The sequence below is a fragment of the Tursiops truncatus genome, chromosome 6 (assembly GCF_011762595.2).
Source record: "Tursiops truncatus isolate mTurTru1 chromosome 6, mTurTru1.mat.Y, whole genome shotgun sequence".
NCBI classification, from domain to species: domain Eukaryota; kingdom Metazoa; phylum Chordata; class Mammalia; order Artiodactyla; family Delphinidae; genus Tursiops; species Tursiops truncatus.
Window position 1 is genome coordinate 69,095,181 of NC_047039.1, and position 16,710 is coordinate 69,111,890.

At 34.7% G+C, this 16,710-nt stretch overlaps 2 protein-coding genes across 2 annotated transcripts in view; one reads left to right on the top strand and one right to left on the bottom strand.

Annotated features, from left to right (window-relative positions):
• LOC109549894 (cytochrome P450 1A5-like) overlaps nucleotides 1–16,710 on the top strand; it is a 248,868-nt gene that overhangs the window by 38,622 nt on the left and 193,536 nt on the right. The window lies entirely within an intron of this gene.
• The window catches only part of ALDH1A1 (aldehyde dehydrogenase 1 family member A1), a 53,921-nt gene that overhangs the window by 4,289 nt on the left and 32,922 nt on the right, over nucleotides 1–16,710 (bottom strand). The window contains exons 7-12 of the mRNA XM_019934667.3: nucleotides 15,384–15,497; nucleotides 11,121–11,223; nucleotides 9,364–9,548; nucleotides 6,352–6,516; nucleotides 2,923–3,080; nucleotides 1,016–1,090 (exon numbers count right to left, since the gene is read on the bottom strand). Coding sequence (XP_019790226.1) covers nucleotides 1,016–1,090; nucleotides 2,923–3,080; nucleotides 6,352–6,516; nucleotides 9,364–9,548; nucleotides 11,121–11,223; nucleotides 15,384–15,497 — 800 coding nt within the window. The remainder of the gene's footprint in view (nucleotides 1–1,015; nucleotides 1,091–2,922; nucleotides 3,081–6,351; nucleotides 6,517–9,363; nucleotides 9,549–11,120; nucleotides 11,224–15,383; nucleotides 15,498–16,710) is intronic.

The following is a 16,710-nucleotide window of genomic DNA, read 5'->3' on the forward strand; positions in this document are numbered from 1 at the left end:
TATATTGAGAAGGAGAGTGGATCATTTTAACGTGCCCTCTTTTCACTGACTCCCCAATGGTAGTTGTTTCAATGTGATTTTGCTGATTTATTTAAATGACAAGTACCTGGCTCTTTAAGGCACTCATGACCTTTAGAAGCTGAGACTCACTTTTACTTGCTGTTTACAAAATGAGCAGCTTTACTATGTTTGATTCCATAAGGTTTGAATATAATGTGTCTTTTCCTGATGATTTTTTAAATTTATTGATAAACATGAGAAAATTTTAAGAAATAAAATGGTTAAAAGTGCTTGAACAAAATTGACCAAACACATTGCCACTACTTTCTGTGTGTAAATATGTATGTGCACGTTTTTAAAAAGTCAATATTTCCTGGATTGAAAAGCAACTGAAGGCTCATAAATGCATTTGTATAATATATATATCCTCAATCTAGTCATGACTATAAAACATGTTTTCCTTAGTTAAATTTTCTTTCAGTTTAGATATTAGTACCAAAAATAACTCATTCAGGTTATTTTAGAGTCTACATCAAAAATATTACAACAAATGAGAATCATTACTCCTACATTGAAAAGTTTTTTGATATAAACACACCTAATTTACTTATGTAAGAGGCATATTCAAATAGCTAAACTCTTCTTATATTTGCACACTTCTTACAATCACCAATTTGTAGTTTCCACCTCCTTTCTGGAAATGTTTCCCCAATATATTACATTCATGTATACAGTAAACAATTCTAAAAGTAAGCAATATTTCAGTAACCAATGTAAAGTGCTTAGTATGATCCCTTGTGAATTGTAAGAGTTTAATAAATTGTATTTCCCTCTGCCATCACCTGTTTGTACTTTTTGGGGTAAATCCAGCATTTAAAAAGCTGTTTGACAGTATTAATCTCCAGGAAAGAACAGAGGCAGGTTTTAATCTGAGTAGTAACTAAGGATTAATTCCTTGAGAGTGAGAACCATTTTTATCAAGATAAGTATTTATCTTAATGAAAGTTAATCTTACAGTTCTCGACCATTTCCAGACATCTTGAATCCACCAAAGGGGCACTGGGCAGATACCACACTATAGCAGTTAACCCTGAAAAGAAAATAAGTACGTTATAGGTCATACTTAACCTATGAAATAACTCCTAAATTTGGAATTTTTGAAATTCAGCGAGTTCTTTAACAACTCCATTAATTTTAATATTACGTAGTCATTTTTGAGCAAAAGTAGCACTATAAATTAGAATGCAGGAGTATAAGTATATGTATATATACTGCCTAGGAATTTTAAAAAAATGGTACAACTCTATGTGTGGATAGCCATTTTGGCAGTACATCATGTCCCTGAGAAGTTATAGCTTGAATTATAAAAGATAGACTACCCAACGTACCATAAGAGGAAGGCTATGGTCTGTGAGAGACGAGTTTGTTGGATGGGTGTTCTTTACTGCCTATACTCGTAAGCTTTGTAGTTCTCTTGTGGGTTGTATACTTAACAGGCTAGAATTAATTTTCTTTTATAATTGTAATATGTCTCATATTACTTAGTTTACTTTTTTCATTAATTAATTCAAAAAATTGCTTAGACAGAGGGCTTGACAGGAGTTGGATTTCATTATTAATTTGCTTATCCCTTGCCATGTTTTAAAAAATGTTTCAAAATGCTTTTATGAACATATAATTATAAAAACATGAATAATTAGAATTTAAAAAAATTAAAAGACCTACATCCAGACTCAGTCACAGACACTGATATAATTGGTGGGTTTGACATACACCCTTCTCTACCCAAATCAGTGTAGATATTTTTAAAGCTCCCCAGACAACTCTACTGTACAGCCAGGGTTGAGAATCACTGCTTTAGAGTCTGAAATAGGTCTGAATCTCAGCTGTCATTTATTTCATGATCTCGATCAATTATGCAACCTCACTAAGCTTCTGTTTTTCTGTCCATAAATTTGCCATACCAATTAACAGTTGTAGCAAGGTAACATGAGATAATGAATGTGAAGACTGCCACGTGGTGCTTAGCGTAGAGTGCATACTGACTAAATCATGAATGTCCCTTTGCTTAAGAAAAAAGATTCTAGAGCTATCAAGAGGGGCAAGGATTTCTTGGCTGTCTCTCAAGGATAAATACTTTTCAATGTCCAGTGGATTTGGTTGTGACATTATTGGGAAGAAAATAATCTTGGGCTGTTGATGGGACTGAGGGGACAAAGTGAGGTCTGGTGGAAAAAAAATTAGTAACAAGGCAGTCCAGAGATGGGGGGCTGGGCGGGGGATGTGACAGTTTGAGAGGCATAGCCTTGGCACTTATATACTCTAAATTAAAGTGTAAACATCAGAGATATAAACCAGGTCAAAAATAAAACAGACATCTCAAAATGCAATATGTTCTTCCAATTTAAGACCTTCAGACATCTCTAATAGTCCCAGAGTAAAAAGCTGATGTAAGAACTAAATGCTTGTATACATAAGGGCACTGAATAAATACTGTCTTACTATCTGATTATCTTGATTAAACAGAACTTTTATCTCCCTTGTGTGTAGCATAGTGCCAAGTGCCTAGAAATTATTTATAATAATAATACATATTGTATTAGCCAAACATCAATAAAGTATTTTGGGCAAGTAATTTCAGAAGGCTGGATAGAGTTAAATATATATATGTGTCTGTGTGTATATATATAGATAGATATAGATATGTGTGTATATATATATATGCTATATCTATCTATCTATCTATCTTCTATGCTCTTCTAAAGTTCTTCCAATACAGCAGGATTTTTGTTTGTTTGTTTGTTTTATTTTCAAACAGAAGGCCATGTGATTCCAAACAAAAAATCAAAGTCAGAAAAAATTCAAAGTAGTCTGTTAATGTGGTTAACATTGAAAAGGTGGTATTACATAGGTTTGACTTACCACACTGTCCCGGCCTGCAGAGCAGAGGAGACTGTGATGGCTTTATCAATATCTTTGGTAAAAATTCCTGCTGATAAGCCATAGAAAGTATTGTTTGCTCTCTTGATTACATCATCTAAAGATTTAAACTTCATGATTTGCTGCACTGGTCCAAATATCTATACCACAAGAAATGAATGAAATAAATCAAAGTAATAGGTTACAACTAAATATTTATTTTGTATTATAGTTATAAATATAAATCTATTAATATATAAATAAAATATCTATATTTATTATATTTCATGTAAATATACTTATGTTTTATATTGACTATAAGGTACTTGGCACACAGTGAGCAGTCACTAAATGTTTTTTTATTATCAATAAAAACAATCAAAACTGCAGACCAATATCCCTTAAACCACAGGCCAATATCAACTACAGCAAATATTCCTTAAAAATATTAGCAAACAGTGTTCAACAATACCTACAAAGAATTGTACACCATCACCAAGTGAGGTTCATTCTAGAGATGCGAGGCTGGTTCAGTATTCAAAAATCAATCAATATAATACATCATATTAATAGAATGAAGGAAAAATATCATATAATCATCTCAATTGATGCAGAAAAAGCATTTGACAAAAATCCAACCTCTTTTCCCCCTTAACAGATTAAAAATAGAAAGGCACTTCTGAACCTGATCAAAGGCAGTTATGAAAAATCTTACAGTTAACATCATACTCAATGATATGATACTGAATGCTTTTCCCCTAAGATAGAGAGCAAAGCAAGATGTCCACTTTTACTACTCTTATTCAACATAGTGCTGGAATTCTAGCAAGTGAAAAAGGCAAGAAGAGGAAATAAAAGGCATATAGATTAGAAACAAAGGAATAAAATTGTCCCTATTTGTAGATGACATGATTGTCTACATATAAATTCCCAAGGAATATCCAAAAATCTTCTAGAATACCTGAGCTCAGTGATGTCACAGGATGCAAGAAAATATACAAAAATCAAATATACTTGTATATACTAGCAATGAACATGTGCATACTGAAATCAGAAATACCATTTACAATCACTCAGAAAATACTTAGGTAGAAATCCAATAAAACACATATAGGACTTGTTACCAGAAATTACAAAATGCTAATGAAAGAAATAAAGGAAGATATAAATAAATGGAGAGATCTACTATATTCAATAACTGGAAGATTTAGCACAATAAAAACATTAATTCTCCCCAAATTGATAATATACACAATTTTAACACAACTCCTCTCAAAATTTCAGCAAGATTTTTTAGTATATATGGACAAGGTTATTCTAAAATTTATATGGAAGAGCAAAGGAATTAGTTAGATAAAACAATTTTGAAAAAGAAGAATAAAGTGAGAGGACTCAGTCTTTCCAATTTCAAGACTTCTCATACAGCTACCAAAATCAAAAGAGTATACTTAATATTTTGTAATAACCTATAAGGGAAAAGAATCTGAAAAAGAATATATATATATATATATTCATATATATATGAATCACTTTGCTGTACACCTGAAGCTAACACAGCATTGTAAATCAACTATACTTCAATAAAAGTAAATAAATTAAAAAAGAGGGTATAAGTAGAGAAATAGACGCATAGATCAATTGAAGAGTAGAGAACCCAGAAATTGATACACACACAAATATGCACAACTGAACTTTCACAGTTGCAAAAGTAATGGAATGGAAGAAAAACACCTTTTCAACAAATGATGCTGAAGCAATTGAACATATCGGCAAAAACAAACGAGCAAACAACCTTGACTTAAATCTCACACCTTGTATAAAAATTAACCTAAAATGGATCATAGACTTAAGTGTAAAACATAGACTATAAAGCTTTCAGAAAGAATAAAAAAATTACACGGAAAAAAGTATTTTTGGATTTAGGAGTAAACAAAGAGTAGTTCATAGAGTTGACACCAAAAATACTATCCATAAAAAGAAAAATGGATAAATTGGACTTCTGTAAAATTAAAAACTTCTGCTCTGAGAAAGACCCTGGTAAAGAAGATGAAAAGACAAGCTACAGCCTGGGAGGAAATATTTGTGAACCACACATCCAAAAAAGATCAGTATCAAGAATGTATAAGGGGCTCTCGAAACTCAACAGTAAAAAGCACACAATCCAATTAGAACATGAGCAAAAAAAATGAAAAGACATTTCATCAAGGAAGTTATCAGATGGCAAATAAGCTCATTAAAGATGTTCAATATCACTAGCTATTAAGGAAATGCAAATTTAAACCTCAGTGAGCTATCACACCTATCAGAATGGCTAAAATAAAAAATAGTCACAACAAATGTTAGCAAGGATGCAAAGAAATTAGGATCATTCATACATTGCTAAGGGGAATGTGAAATCGTTCAGCCACTCTGGAAAACAGTTTGGCAATTTCTTAAAAAGTTGCATCTACCATATGACCTAGCATTATACTCCTGGGCACTTATCCCAGAGAAATGAAAACTTACGTTCACACAAAAAACCTGTATACTGATGTTTATAACAGCATTATTAAAAGTAGCCCCAAACTGGTAACAACCCAAAGTTCTTCAAAGGGTGAATTGTTAAACTATGGTGCACCCGTACTATGAAATACTACTCATCAATAAACAGGAACAAACTATCCTTACGTGCAACAACCTAGATGAATCTATAGAGAATTACGCTGAGTGAAAAAAAGCTAATCCCAAAAGATTGCATGAAGTATGAATCCACTTATGTAACATTCTTGAAATGACAATATTACAGAAATAAAGAAGAGATTAGTGGTTAAGAGAAAGCCAAGGGTTGAGGATGGGATGGTGTAGGAAGGATAATAGATTTGGCTATTAAAGGGAAACATGAGAGATTCACGTGGTGATGAAATGCTCTGTGTCTTGACTGTATCAATGTTAACATACTTGCTGTGATATTATAGATTTGTAAGATGTTATCAATGATGGAAACTGGATAAAGAGTACATGGGATCTTTCTATATTCTCACAATGGCAACTGAATCTACAATTATCTCAAAATAAGGAGTTTAATTTAAAAAAACAGCATATCACTTTATTCTTTTCTAATTATTTTCAAATATATTATTTCCAAAGGAGAAAAAGCAACAATGAACGTGGAATTGTATTTTCTATTACCTTAAATCTGTGAAGGAAGCACCTAGAAATTGCTAAGCATCCTGATCTGCAGTCGGCTGGAAGTTCTTGGCTTGCCCAGTGAACTCCTGACTATTTTTAGTCTTAATCAAAAATAAATTAATCCTTTATCAGTATTAGAAATGAGAAGTAACATTTATTGGAAAAGGTGTTCAAAGAGCTGAGAATGTTACAGTAATACTTTGTATACATCCACACAGACAAAATACGGCAACAAAGGGAACAGAACAGAATGAAACCATTTACCTCCTCTTTGGCAATGCGCATCTCATCAGTAACATTAGAGAAAACCGTGGGCTGGATAAAGTAGCCTTTATTCCCCCATGGACCTCCGCCACACTCCAGTTTGGCCCCTTCCTTCTTCCCACTTTCAATGAGGTCAAGTATTTTTTCATATTGTTCCTTATCAATCTATTTGAAAAATATCACATGAAAAGGAAAAAAAATAGCAACTCGTAAAGATAATACTTTGCCCGGCCTGTAAATAAAGGTTTCAAAAATGCTAGGCTATTGTTATTAAGTTAAATATTCAACCTAAACAGCTGACAGAGGCTCAGATTTATTGTTGGGTATATTTTATCTCAAGACTTTTCTGGAAAGAATCCTTGAAGATAAATATTTGTATTTAGTGTTTGTTTCACAGCCATGTAAGAGAAGTGTATTGGCACTGCAAACGTGTAAACCTTTTCACACAACTGTCATTTATTTACAGGAAGAAATGTCTGTTACTCATCAACCACACTTAACCTGGAAACTGTAATCCTAAATGAAATTAAAAGGTGAAAGAAGAAAAAGAAAACTTTGATACTGGGTTAATTAGACATGGCAGTTGGAAAGCAGATGCTTTGTGACTTTAGGAAGATTCCTCGACCTCTGCTTCTCTTCATCCTGACCATCCCCTTGTGGCAGGGTCCATGCTGACCACAGCCTGGTTATCCCACCCAGTTTAAGTCCCCCTGGGGCAGTGAGTAGGTCTGGTTCTAATTTCTGACCTGTCCTGATTGTTGCCAACCTGCTTTGTTAAATGGACCACATCTAAATATATTACAAGAACTGCAGAACTTAAATGGTTTATTTTTACAAGGGAAAGAATGACTTCAGAGTTCTAGCTGGGAACGTCAGGAGCCCATACCTCTCCTCCATGCCCTGGAATTGGGACTACCTATTGCCTCAGTTCCTATTTGGGGGGGTTGAAGGACTGGGTGATTCTTGGACTCCAAATCACTGGTGAAGACTGCCTTGTCTCAGATGTGGCTAGGGTTAGGTTTTAAAGGAAAAACATTGGAGATCCTGGAGTTAAGTTGTGAGCCTCTTGTCAATTTGCCTTGACTCTTCTGACTACTTAAAAACTGTTGTTCTTTATCGTCCTCTATGACTCTGTAATCTCCCCTATCTTCTAAATCCCAGGAAAAGTTTTCAAAGTTCTCACTGCACACAATCCAGCTCCATATCCAATTAGATTAAATACTATTTACACATATAACAAATTCTTCCTTGGTAAAGTCCTTTTCCAATCTGATTTCAAAGACCAAAATATACATTTCCTTAAAAAGTTGGAAATAATCAGTATTTTCATTTGAAAAAGAAGTTATGATATCCACATATATATATAATTTTATATTATAAATTAGAATATATATTAAAGCTTAGTAAATGAGTGTCTCTTTCCATAAGCTCTTTCTTATAACAACAAGTGAGTATTTCAAAGGGTAAAGAAGCTTCAGGGGCTTTTCGGTCTTTTACTCAAAGACCCAACGTATCTACTTTTTCTACTTTTTCTACTTATTCAGTGCAACCTGTGACAAAAATATTTTCACTTATCAAGTTTAAATTATTATGTTAAGTAGTTAGATCACTGGATTATTTACTTAAGAACGCTATGAATGGAAATTTTCTTAAAATGAAGCATTCTAGCTCAATTTTTGAGCCTCCGGTTGAATTGTGCAGATCCCCTGATGGGGGAAAATATTGCCCAACAATGTTTAATATTAAGTATCTTCTCTTCCCTTCCTCTCTCTTCTTTTCTTTCCTCTTCACATATATATTTCTTTCTATCTATCTATCAATCTGTCTATCTATCATCTATCTTATGTCTGTTTGATAGATGTGTATCGCAAATGGGAAACGTGCTTACTTTTACATAGATAGATAAATAGACAGATATTTAGAGAAAGAAACAATCACAGCTAAAACCTTAGAATCCCATCCTTTTTTAGAATGGGAAACCAAGTCAAAATTGAATTTAATACATGTCTTGGCATCCATTTGGAAAGTTACCCAATATGATCAAAATTAGCAACTATTTCTATGTGGTTACTAAACACAAAGATAAATACAAAATATAACAAGATTAGACTTAACAAAACATATTACTTCATTTACCAGTTAAGTTATTTTAGGGCTTTTAGATTTCAATATTTGGTATTGCCTAAGTCCTAAAATTTTCCTACTTGGGTATCTTGTCATGAGCAGGAAAATCCAAGTCAGCCTTTTAACTTTCTAGACTGTAAGTTCTATGAGATCAGGTGGAAACTCTGCTCTGGATCAAGACCTCAAAGGGCAGGAGTAAATTTAGAACCAAAGGTCCAGGAGCTTGAAAGCAGACAATGAACAGAGAACTGTGCAACGAAGAGGGAAGGATGAGCTTTGGATAAGAGAGACACTCTTGTTGACAGTGGTTGTAAGCAGACAGAAGAAAATGGGAACCCTAGGGGATCATTGAGCTTTAACAACTAAAATGGGAAGTTTGCCACAAAGCCAGGAACTCGGGACTTTTTAAGGCACTCATGCTATCTTTAGAAGGTCGAGTGACTAAAGACTTTGGAGAGAATTTATAGAGGTGTGCCAGCTGCCTGTATCTGGGATTGGAAGCCGAGAAAAAGGATTGATGCTGAGGAAAGAATAAATGATAGGACTGTTTAAGAACTTCCAAGTGGATAGGAACTGTAAATAGGGATTCAGAGGTGTACAGATTGAGGAAAACAAATTTACAGCATTCGTTATTTTTCCTCACATCTTTAATTTCCAACATATCTCTTCAACTGTTTCTGGATGTGATAACCGGGCAACACAAAACCAGGATACTTTCTTTACCATTGGGAGTTAGATTCATTATTTTTTTAATCACCAAACTGATACAGTATTGTCACCTGGGAAGATATGTGAATGGGAAGTAATCGTATTCAAGTAAAACCAGGTCTAGAGAAGATACTTTATTCTTGTGCCTGGTGAACGCTGTTCCGTCTATTTTACACTCACCTGCGGGCCTTGATTGACTCCTGGGGTTAGAGGATTTCCAAGAACATACTTTCTAGCCTGCTCAACACTCTTTCGAACAAACTCATCATAAATTGATTCTTCTACAAAGAGCCGGGATGCAGCTATACAACATTGGCCCTGGTGGTAGAATACCCCGTGGTGTGCAAATGCAACAGCACTGTCCACTGCAAAGAAGACATTCATGTTAAAGAAGAGATGTTTTCTAAAGATTATATATTTTTATACATCTTTCTCAGAGGTGATATGGTGGTATAAAAAAATCATGAGTCATATAGTCATAGATTCAGTATATTCTACCTCATTAGCCAGGTGACACATTAACCTTTCTGATCCTTTATTTGCTACTAAAATGATAGTAAAAATAGTAGACTCTGAAATAATAGTGGTTATTAATACAACTTTAATATGCGCAATTCCAAGAATGTGGAAACTATCCTAAGATCAAATCTCACTGCAAGTGATTTTTATAAATATCTCCATTTATAATTAGACGACTGTGAATATTTCTTTCGGGCCTCAGGTTTTAACTAATGACAAAGAAAATATAAAATATCCATTACATTAAATAAGAATTTTAAAACATTCTTAGATACCCTAATCAATAGAAAAAGTGATATTTCTGAAAACAAAAAACCCCATAAAACCCCCCAAAACCTCCAAACAACTAATATTCAGAATTGCCCACCCACCTTACAACCCTATTCTATGAAAACATTTTTCCAAATTTATGTAAAGTGTGCCATGTTATTTCATATATGCCTATAAATTCTTATCTGTTTATTTGAGATGGTTATGTGGGTCTTAAAAAGAGGAAATAGTTTGCTTCATTAGTAGATCCTAAGCAACCAGAAGAAATTTTTCTTTGCATTTTAATTTTCTAAAGGCAGAAGTTTTAATTTAACATTGTAGCAACTGGATATTGTTATCTTTATTTTGTGAACTAATCACATCCGCTTAGCTGTAGTGAAAGCAGTTTATAGGAAGATTTGGTAAAATCAGAAATCTTGTCATGTCTGTAGAATGTATAAGATAGTGTGCTCTAAAAAGCTTCAGGTAAGATCACAGTAACAACATAAGTCATCTGTGTTGATTGCCTCAGACCAATAATGCAGCTCTTAAAGAGACAGATGAATGTTTGACCTTCTTTCTCTGCTGGAAATAATTGCGGGATTCTACTTGTTAATATAATCAGGATGAACCTAGGAATATTGTATAATGGAGTCACATCATAATTAGAGATTTAATATATATAAATTCAACTACACCTGCTAGAAAAAAATGAGAGAAATTACTTAAATAGTAGGCATCCTTTTCCTCTTGCCATTTTATTCAATGAGTGTGTGACCCAGAGAGAAGGGAGATGACAAATGTGCAACTTGCTGTCTCTCCAGCTGGTCTCAGTCCAACGTGTCTGAGGGTATCTCACCACGCTTAAGGTGATGCTAATATTTAAAGGTATGGAATTAAGAATATACATTACGGCCCCTAAATGCAAAATAGTTAGTTTCTCTAGAGTTCAGCTGAGAAAATAGCAATCTATTCCAAACCAAGAAATTGTGTCTGTGTTGGACTTATCTAGGCGTTATAACTTTAGGACAATTTAAGAGATTTTTAAGAGTAATTTTGGACTCTGGTTAATGCCTTACACCTTGACGTTAGAAGCAAACCCTTCACTGTATGGCATTACCAGACACCGAAAAGAAGGGTGAGAAGTGAGCAGAGTGACTTTTACTCACGGTCGGCATCAGCAAACACAATGCAAGGACTTTTTCCTCCGAGTTCCAGGGTCACCCTCTTCAGATTGCTTTTCCCAGCAGCTTCTTTGATCATTTTGCCAACCTGAAATGGAGCATTACAAAGGAGGAGGCTTAATCTGCTCTCATGAAGGCAGGTTTCTTTAGCGATTTAAATTTATACGATGTTTGTGCCACAGTTACGTTTCATTAGGGAGAAATGGCATTTTTGCAGATTTGGCACTTTCAGATACCAAAGACTTCTCCATCCAAACATAAACATATGATGGATCATGAAAACAGATATATTGAACGTGATAGCTGATCTTGATGTACATGATCTTGATGTACATGGCTAGACAGGTTATTTTTCATTTTAATCAGAACTTCATCATTCTTCTGATCAGTCTGACAAATCATGATCCAACCATAATTTATCTATTTTGACTTTTCATCCTTCTGTTGAAATCCAGAAAACTCTATCCAGACAAAGCGGCGTATTTACCAGCCTCGAATCTCTCTCTGCTTCTCATTTATAATGAGACCCAAAGGTCTTACCCCGACTTGGGCTGCCTCCATTCCTACCCTTTCTTAGGGTCCAGCTCGTATCTTAGCTCCTCTTTGAAGCCATCTATGACAACTCAAGGTGAACATGACCCTTTCTTTCTCTGATCTCCAATAAGTGCCCTCATGAGGACTCGTTTCAGAGTTTCTCTTGGATTGTATTATTTGTATAAATATCAGTTTCCCAAACAGATGTTGCCTCCCTGGTAGCAGTGACAATGTCCTATCATTGCATACCTTTTCTCAGCACTGTCTGTCAGAGTGGGCTCACTTAACTATTGATGAACTGATATCCCCTCTCCCCCATGGCTCTCGCTCTCACTTTCCCTCTTTCTCATGCTGTCCTCCACACCTTTGAAGAGTGGAGTTTGGAGAAAGAAATTGGGTCTGTGTTCTGTGCTGCTACTTCAGTTAGCTGGAATCCTACTGTTTTTTGTTTTTTTTCTTATTAATGCTAGTGGCCTCTCTTCAGAGAAAGAGTTTTCATTTTTTTTCTTTATGGATCACTTCCTATGAAAATTAGTTTTTGCATTCTTTATATTTTTCTCATTTTTAAACTCTGGCCTGTTTTATAATTATTTCTTCTTTCTTTCTTTCTTTAATATAACTATTTCTTCCTTATTATTTTTTATTGAAGTCTTAGAACACTAAAAGGATCTTTGCTTTTCTTTTTACAAGGTGATTCATTTTATCTTTCTTCTTTTATTTTCTGGATTTCTTTTCTTCCTCAACACATCAGATTTTAAGAAAAAGTTTCTATCTCAACTGAATAAAAGTTAAGTAGACGCTTGCTTGAATGTGTGTTTAAATTTTGACTGTTGAACTGACTCCTACTGTGCATTACAGAGTAGATCATTAATTAATCTGCTGATGTTTTCATCTTATTTAAAATCTTCATGCACTAAATCAAACCCTTAAATGTAGGTTAATAAAAATAAACTAAAAGTAGACTGGCAATGGAGAAACCCTGTTTGAAATTTCTCTTATATCCCATTTTGGTTCCACAACATATTTCTTATGACCACTCTCAAAAATTGAATTTTCATTTGAGGTGATTAAGAATTTTGTATTTTCTAGATAATAATCTTTGCCTTTCTCCCTTTGAATTCTCCAAATTCTTTCTCTGCATCTTTCTTTTATTTTCTGGGGTTTTGGGGTTTCTTTTTTTGTTTTTAGCTTAGAAAGATTTGCTGGAGAAACTTTATTAAAGCAGATAATTTTTGTCTTGGGGAAGGGAGTAAGATCAGAGGCATTTTTCTAAAAGCTACAAATGTCAAAAGAACTAGCATGAAGAATGGTTAGAGGTACGAGTGAGAAAGAAAGGTTACACTTTTACTTCGTGCAGTTTCAGATGGCAAATAAAAGGTTTGTTTGAGTTTTCCCAAAGGTCTAGCTAAAGTCAAAATAAGGAAACATCAGTTTTTGCCCCATGATTTTGTTCCCTCACTTGGAAAAAAGTAAAATGTTGTCATTTTTCCCTCAAAAAGGTCTACAATGAAGAGAGGATAAGGACTATTTAGGCTATGGTAAAAAGTATGTTCCATGATATTGTGGCGTTGCCCTTGTGGGGCAGAAGTAGCAAATGCTCAAAATAATGTTCTAACTTAGCACATCCTGCACAACGTGGGTTGGATTCTGTTTTAAATGAATCTAATGGGACATTAAAATTCTTACCATGCCAGAAACATTTTTATAATGAGCGTGACTGCTACAATGAACCACAACAACATAAAATCCATAGTTTGCCTCTTTCATGGCATTTGGCAAGTTCACTACTATCTTCAAAGCAACGAACTTGAAGCTAAAAGAGGACCCAGAAAGACTGATCTTTTGTGTGGCTTCTAAAATCATCTTAGTCACACTTAATTCTTTAATACTCAATCAGCAGTAGTTACTGTACTGGTTTCTGGAGATGAGAATGAATAAGATAGTCTTTGAGGATAGTCAGCAAAAGGGAGAGAGATACATAACAAAGCAAGGAGAACATGCTATCATAATTATATATCAGGGACAATGGGGGCACAGATGGAAAGTTTTTAAATTCAGGATGCTCCTGAGACTGCGGAGAAAGCCATAGAGGGCATGTGATGGGAGCCACATTATAGTAGGTGTGGCCACGCATGAGCAAACACCTGCGGGAATGAAAAGATGCATGAAATAATCAGGAAGTGATGGGGCAGCGATGAAGAAATATTTTGTGGAGAAGGGACCTCTTCCCTCACACCTCATGAACTAGTGTGAGAAATTAAAGAGTGAGGGAAGGAACAAGGGAATGGAAATGACTCTAGAACACACAATAATCATGCCATTTAGTGACTACTCTGTAGGATGCTAAATGTTTTACTACTCATTAGCTTATTCAGTTTTATTTGGTATAACTCAATAAAGTAGATATTATTATTCCCATTTTACATATGAAGAAACTCAAGTTTAGTAAGGATACTTAACTTTTGGAAGACATACTGCTAGGAGGGGTAGACTTAGAATTTAAACCTAGATGTTTCCTAGTCTTCTCATATCAAAGTTTTCTGGGGGAGGGGGCAGATAAAGTACCCCTAAAGTGCTGTAGGGGTTCAGGGATGAGCCAAGACAAACAGGCAGTGATGCAGAGATGGCATTGTGGAACAGTAGCCTCTGGCTCAGACAAACTAGAGAAGCGTCTGGGATCTAGAGCAGAAGCTGTATGTGGCGTCCCTGTTGGGGAAGGTCTACCATGCTAGGCTGAGAAATTGGTACCTTCCTGCTTTACCTCCTCTGCTATGACTGTGACTTCATCATGTTTTAATTTATTGCTGTGTCTTGACCGTTACCAATTGTTTTGTCCACAGACTCCTGACTGAAGAATTGGTTTTCCCCTACCTCAATTAGGAGTTTGTAGAATGTAAACTTTTTCTACTCTATGTCTTAAAAAAACAAGAAAAAATTATATATTGATATATCTAGTTTAAAAAAGATCAAGAAAAATAAAATTTTATTTTCTTTCATTTTAGTTCTTTATGTAAACTACTCTTTGTATTGGAGTGGCTAATTAGGAGTATAAAATAATCAAATTAGCCTTTCCACACTATCTGGAATGTTCTTCCTGTTTCTCCAGAAAGTTAAAAAAGTAAGCATTTTCAACACCCAGAACATTTAAAGAGCATTTAGCATCCCTCCTCTCCCCCATCCCTCTCCTCTGAAGTGCCCACGGCTGGGGTCCTGTTCTTTAATCTTCTGGATAGCCAAGCTGGAGCTACTGAGGCAGAAAAGTTAGGTTGGATCGGGAAGCTGAGCTGCTGACTCCTTTTCAGAATGTTCAGGGAAGAGAGAGCCCCAAATAAGGAGCTAAGGGTGAGGCTCTGCTCTTTGATTTCCCTGATCTACAGGATAAAATTACAATTCATTCATACAAATCACTGTGGTCTAATTTATATTTTTTATCATAAACCTTACTAATCATACGACAAGGTCTAATCAGCCATATTTCTCGTCAGAGAAAGTAATAACATACTAAAAACAGTTTACTCCAGTCCTTCTGCTTTTGTAATAGGTATTTCGTTTCATCTCAACGACATCTGCTTATGTTCTATAAACATGTGTGAAGGCTAGAATAAGGAACAAATCATTAAAAGAACTTTTGTTTTAAGGAAATGTCAGCTTAAAAACAGTAACATAAAACATGCTTCCAACTGCTTCACTACTGGCCTCAGTAAATGATGTTACCTGTGTTGATCCTGTGAAGGCCACTTTGTCTACATCCATGTGAGAAGAAATGGCCGCCCCTGCAGTAGGCCCGTAACCAGGGACAATATTCACTACTCCAGGAGGAAACCCTGCCTAAAAGATAACAAGTAAAATAGTTAGAACAGAACTGATCATTTAATTCTACAGAAAAAAGAGGAGAGTATGGGATCAAAGCTGCCTCTTTATGCTAATCTTATGAGTTTCTCTACAAAGAAAGATGCATATAGGTGGTTTTATTATTTATTATTATTCTTATTTCATTGTTAAGCCCACTTAAAATAACCTCAAGGGTTGCATTATTGAGGGACTATTTCTCCTCAGAGTAAGTCCATCTTTGACTTTCATGGATCATTTGCTCCAATGATGGCTGTCTCAAATTTTATAATAGTAACTCAAAAAGATAGTGTGTGTAAAAGTGGTTGGTAAATTACTCACAAAGAAGGAAAACAATGTGTTTATTATCCGTTCAGCAAAAATAAGAAGCTAAAGCGATCTTAACATTTTTAGTTTCTACCTGTTGATTGATCAGGGCATACCAACTAGGTTGCAAATTCCTATCAGCATTATTTAATCAGAAAAATGTTAGGTTAAAAATGGTCATCCCATTCATGATCAAGCTTCACAGATTGATTCCAATCCCAATTAAAGAATTATCAAGTATAGAGCAGTGTGGCAACTGAAACAACACATTGAAATTTCATGTTATTTGCATCAAAATGTCTCATTTTGACATCTCTTTTGCCTACTTTTAATTTGAAGTGAAGAATATTTTTAAGATATGGATTCAGATTTCCTGAATTTTAAATTTCTAGGGACTAAAGCTTATTTTTTAAATATTGGTATAATATAAAGGACAATAACTTGTTTGCAAGAAAAAATATATTAAAACAATCTAGATAGCTGATGAAAATAAATTCTATGTGCTCTTTTGTCAGTTTTTGAGCAGGAAGGTAAATGCAGAGGAAACCGTAATAGAAAAGAGAATATAAAGGTATTCCCTCATTGGTGAATGAGTTTAGAAATAATGTAGCCCAATGCCACAAGCAAGCGTATTAACTCAGAAGCCTCCAACCGTCAGATAGACTAGTTTAAGCTAGTTTAAATTTGTAGAATTTCCAGGCTGTTAGTTGCAGTTATATACCAACTTACAGTTCAACATTTGAAAGAAAATCATAGCAATTTCAACATGAACTTGCATTCATGGGTGTTGGGCAAAAGAAATAAAAAAAGTGATCATAAGGTGGCAGCTGGACATGAAGCTTCTGGTCTAGCTTCCTGTCCTCCTTTGGGCAGAGGTTCATTTGGG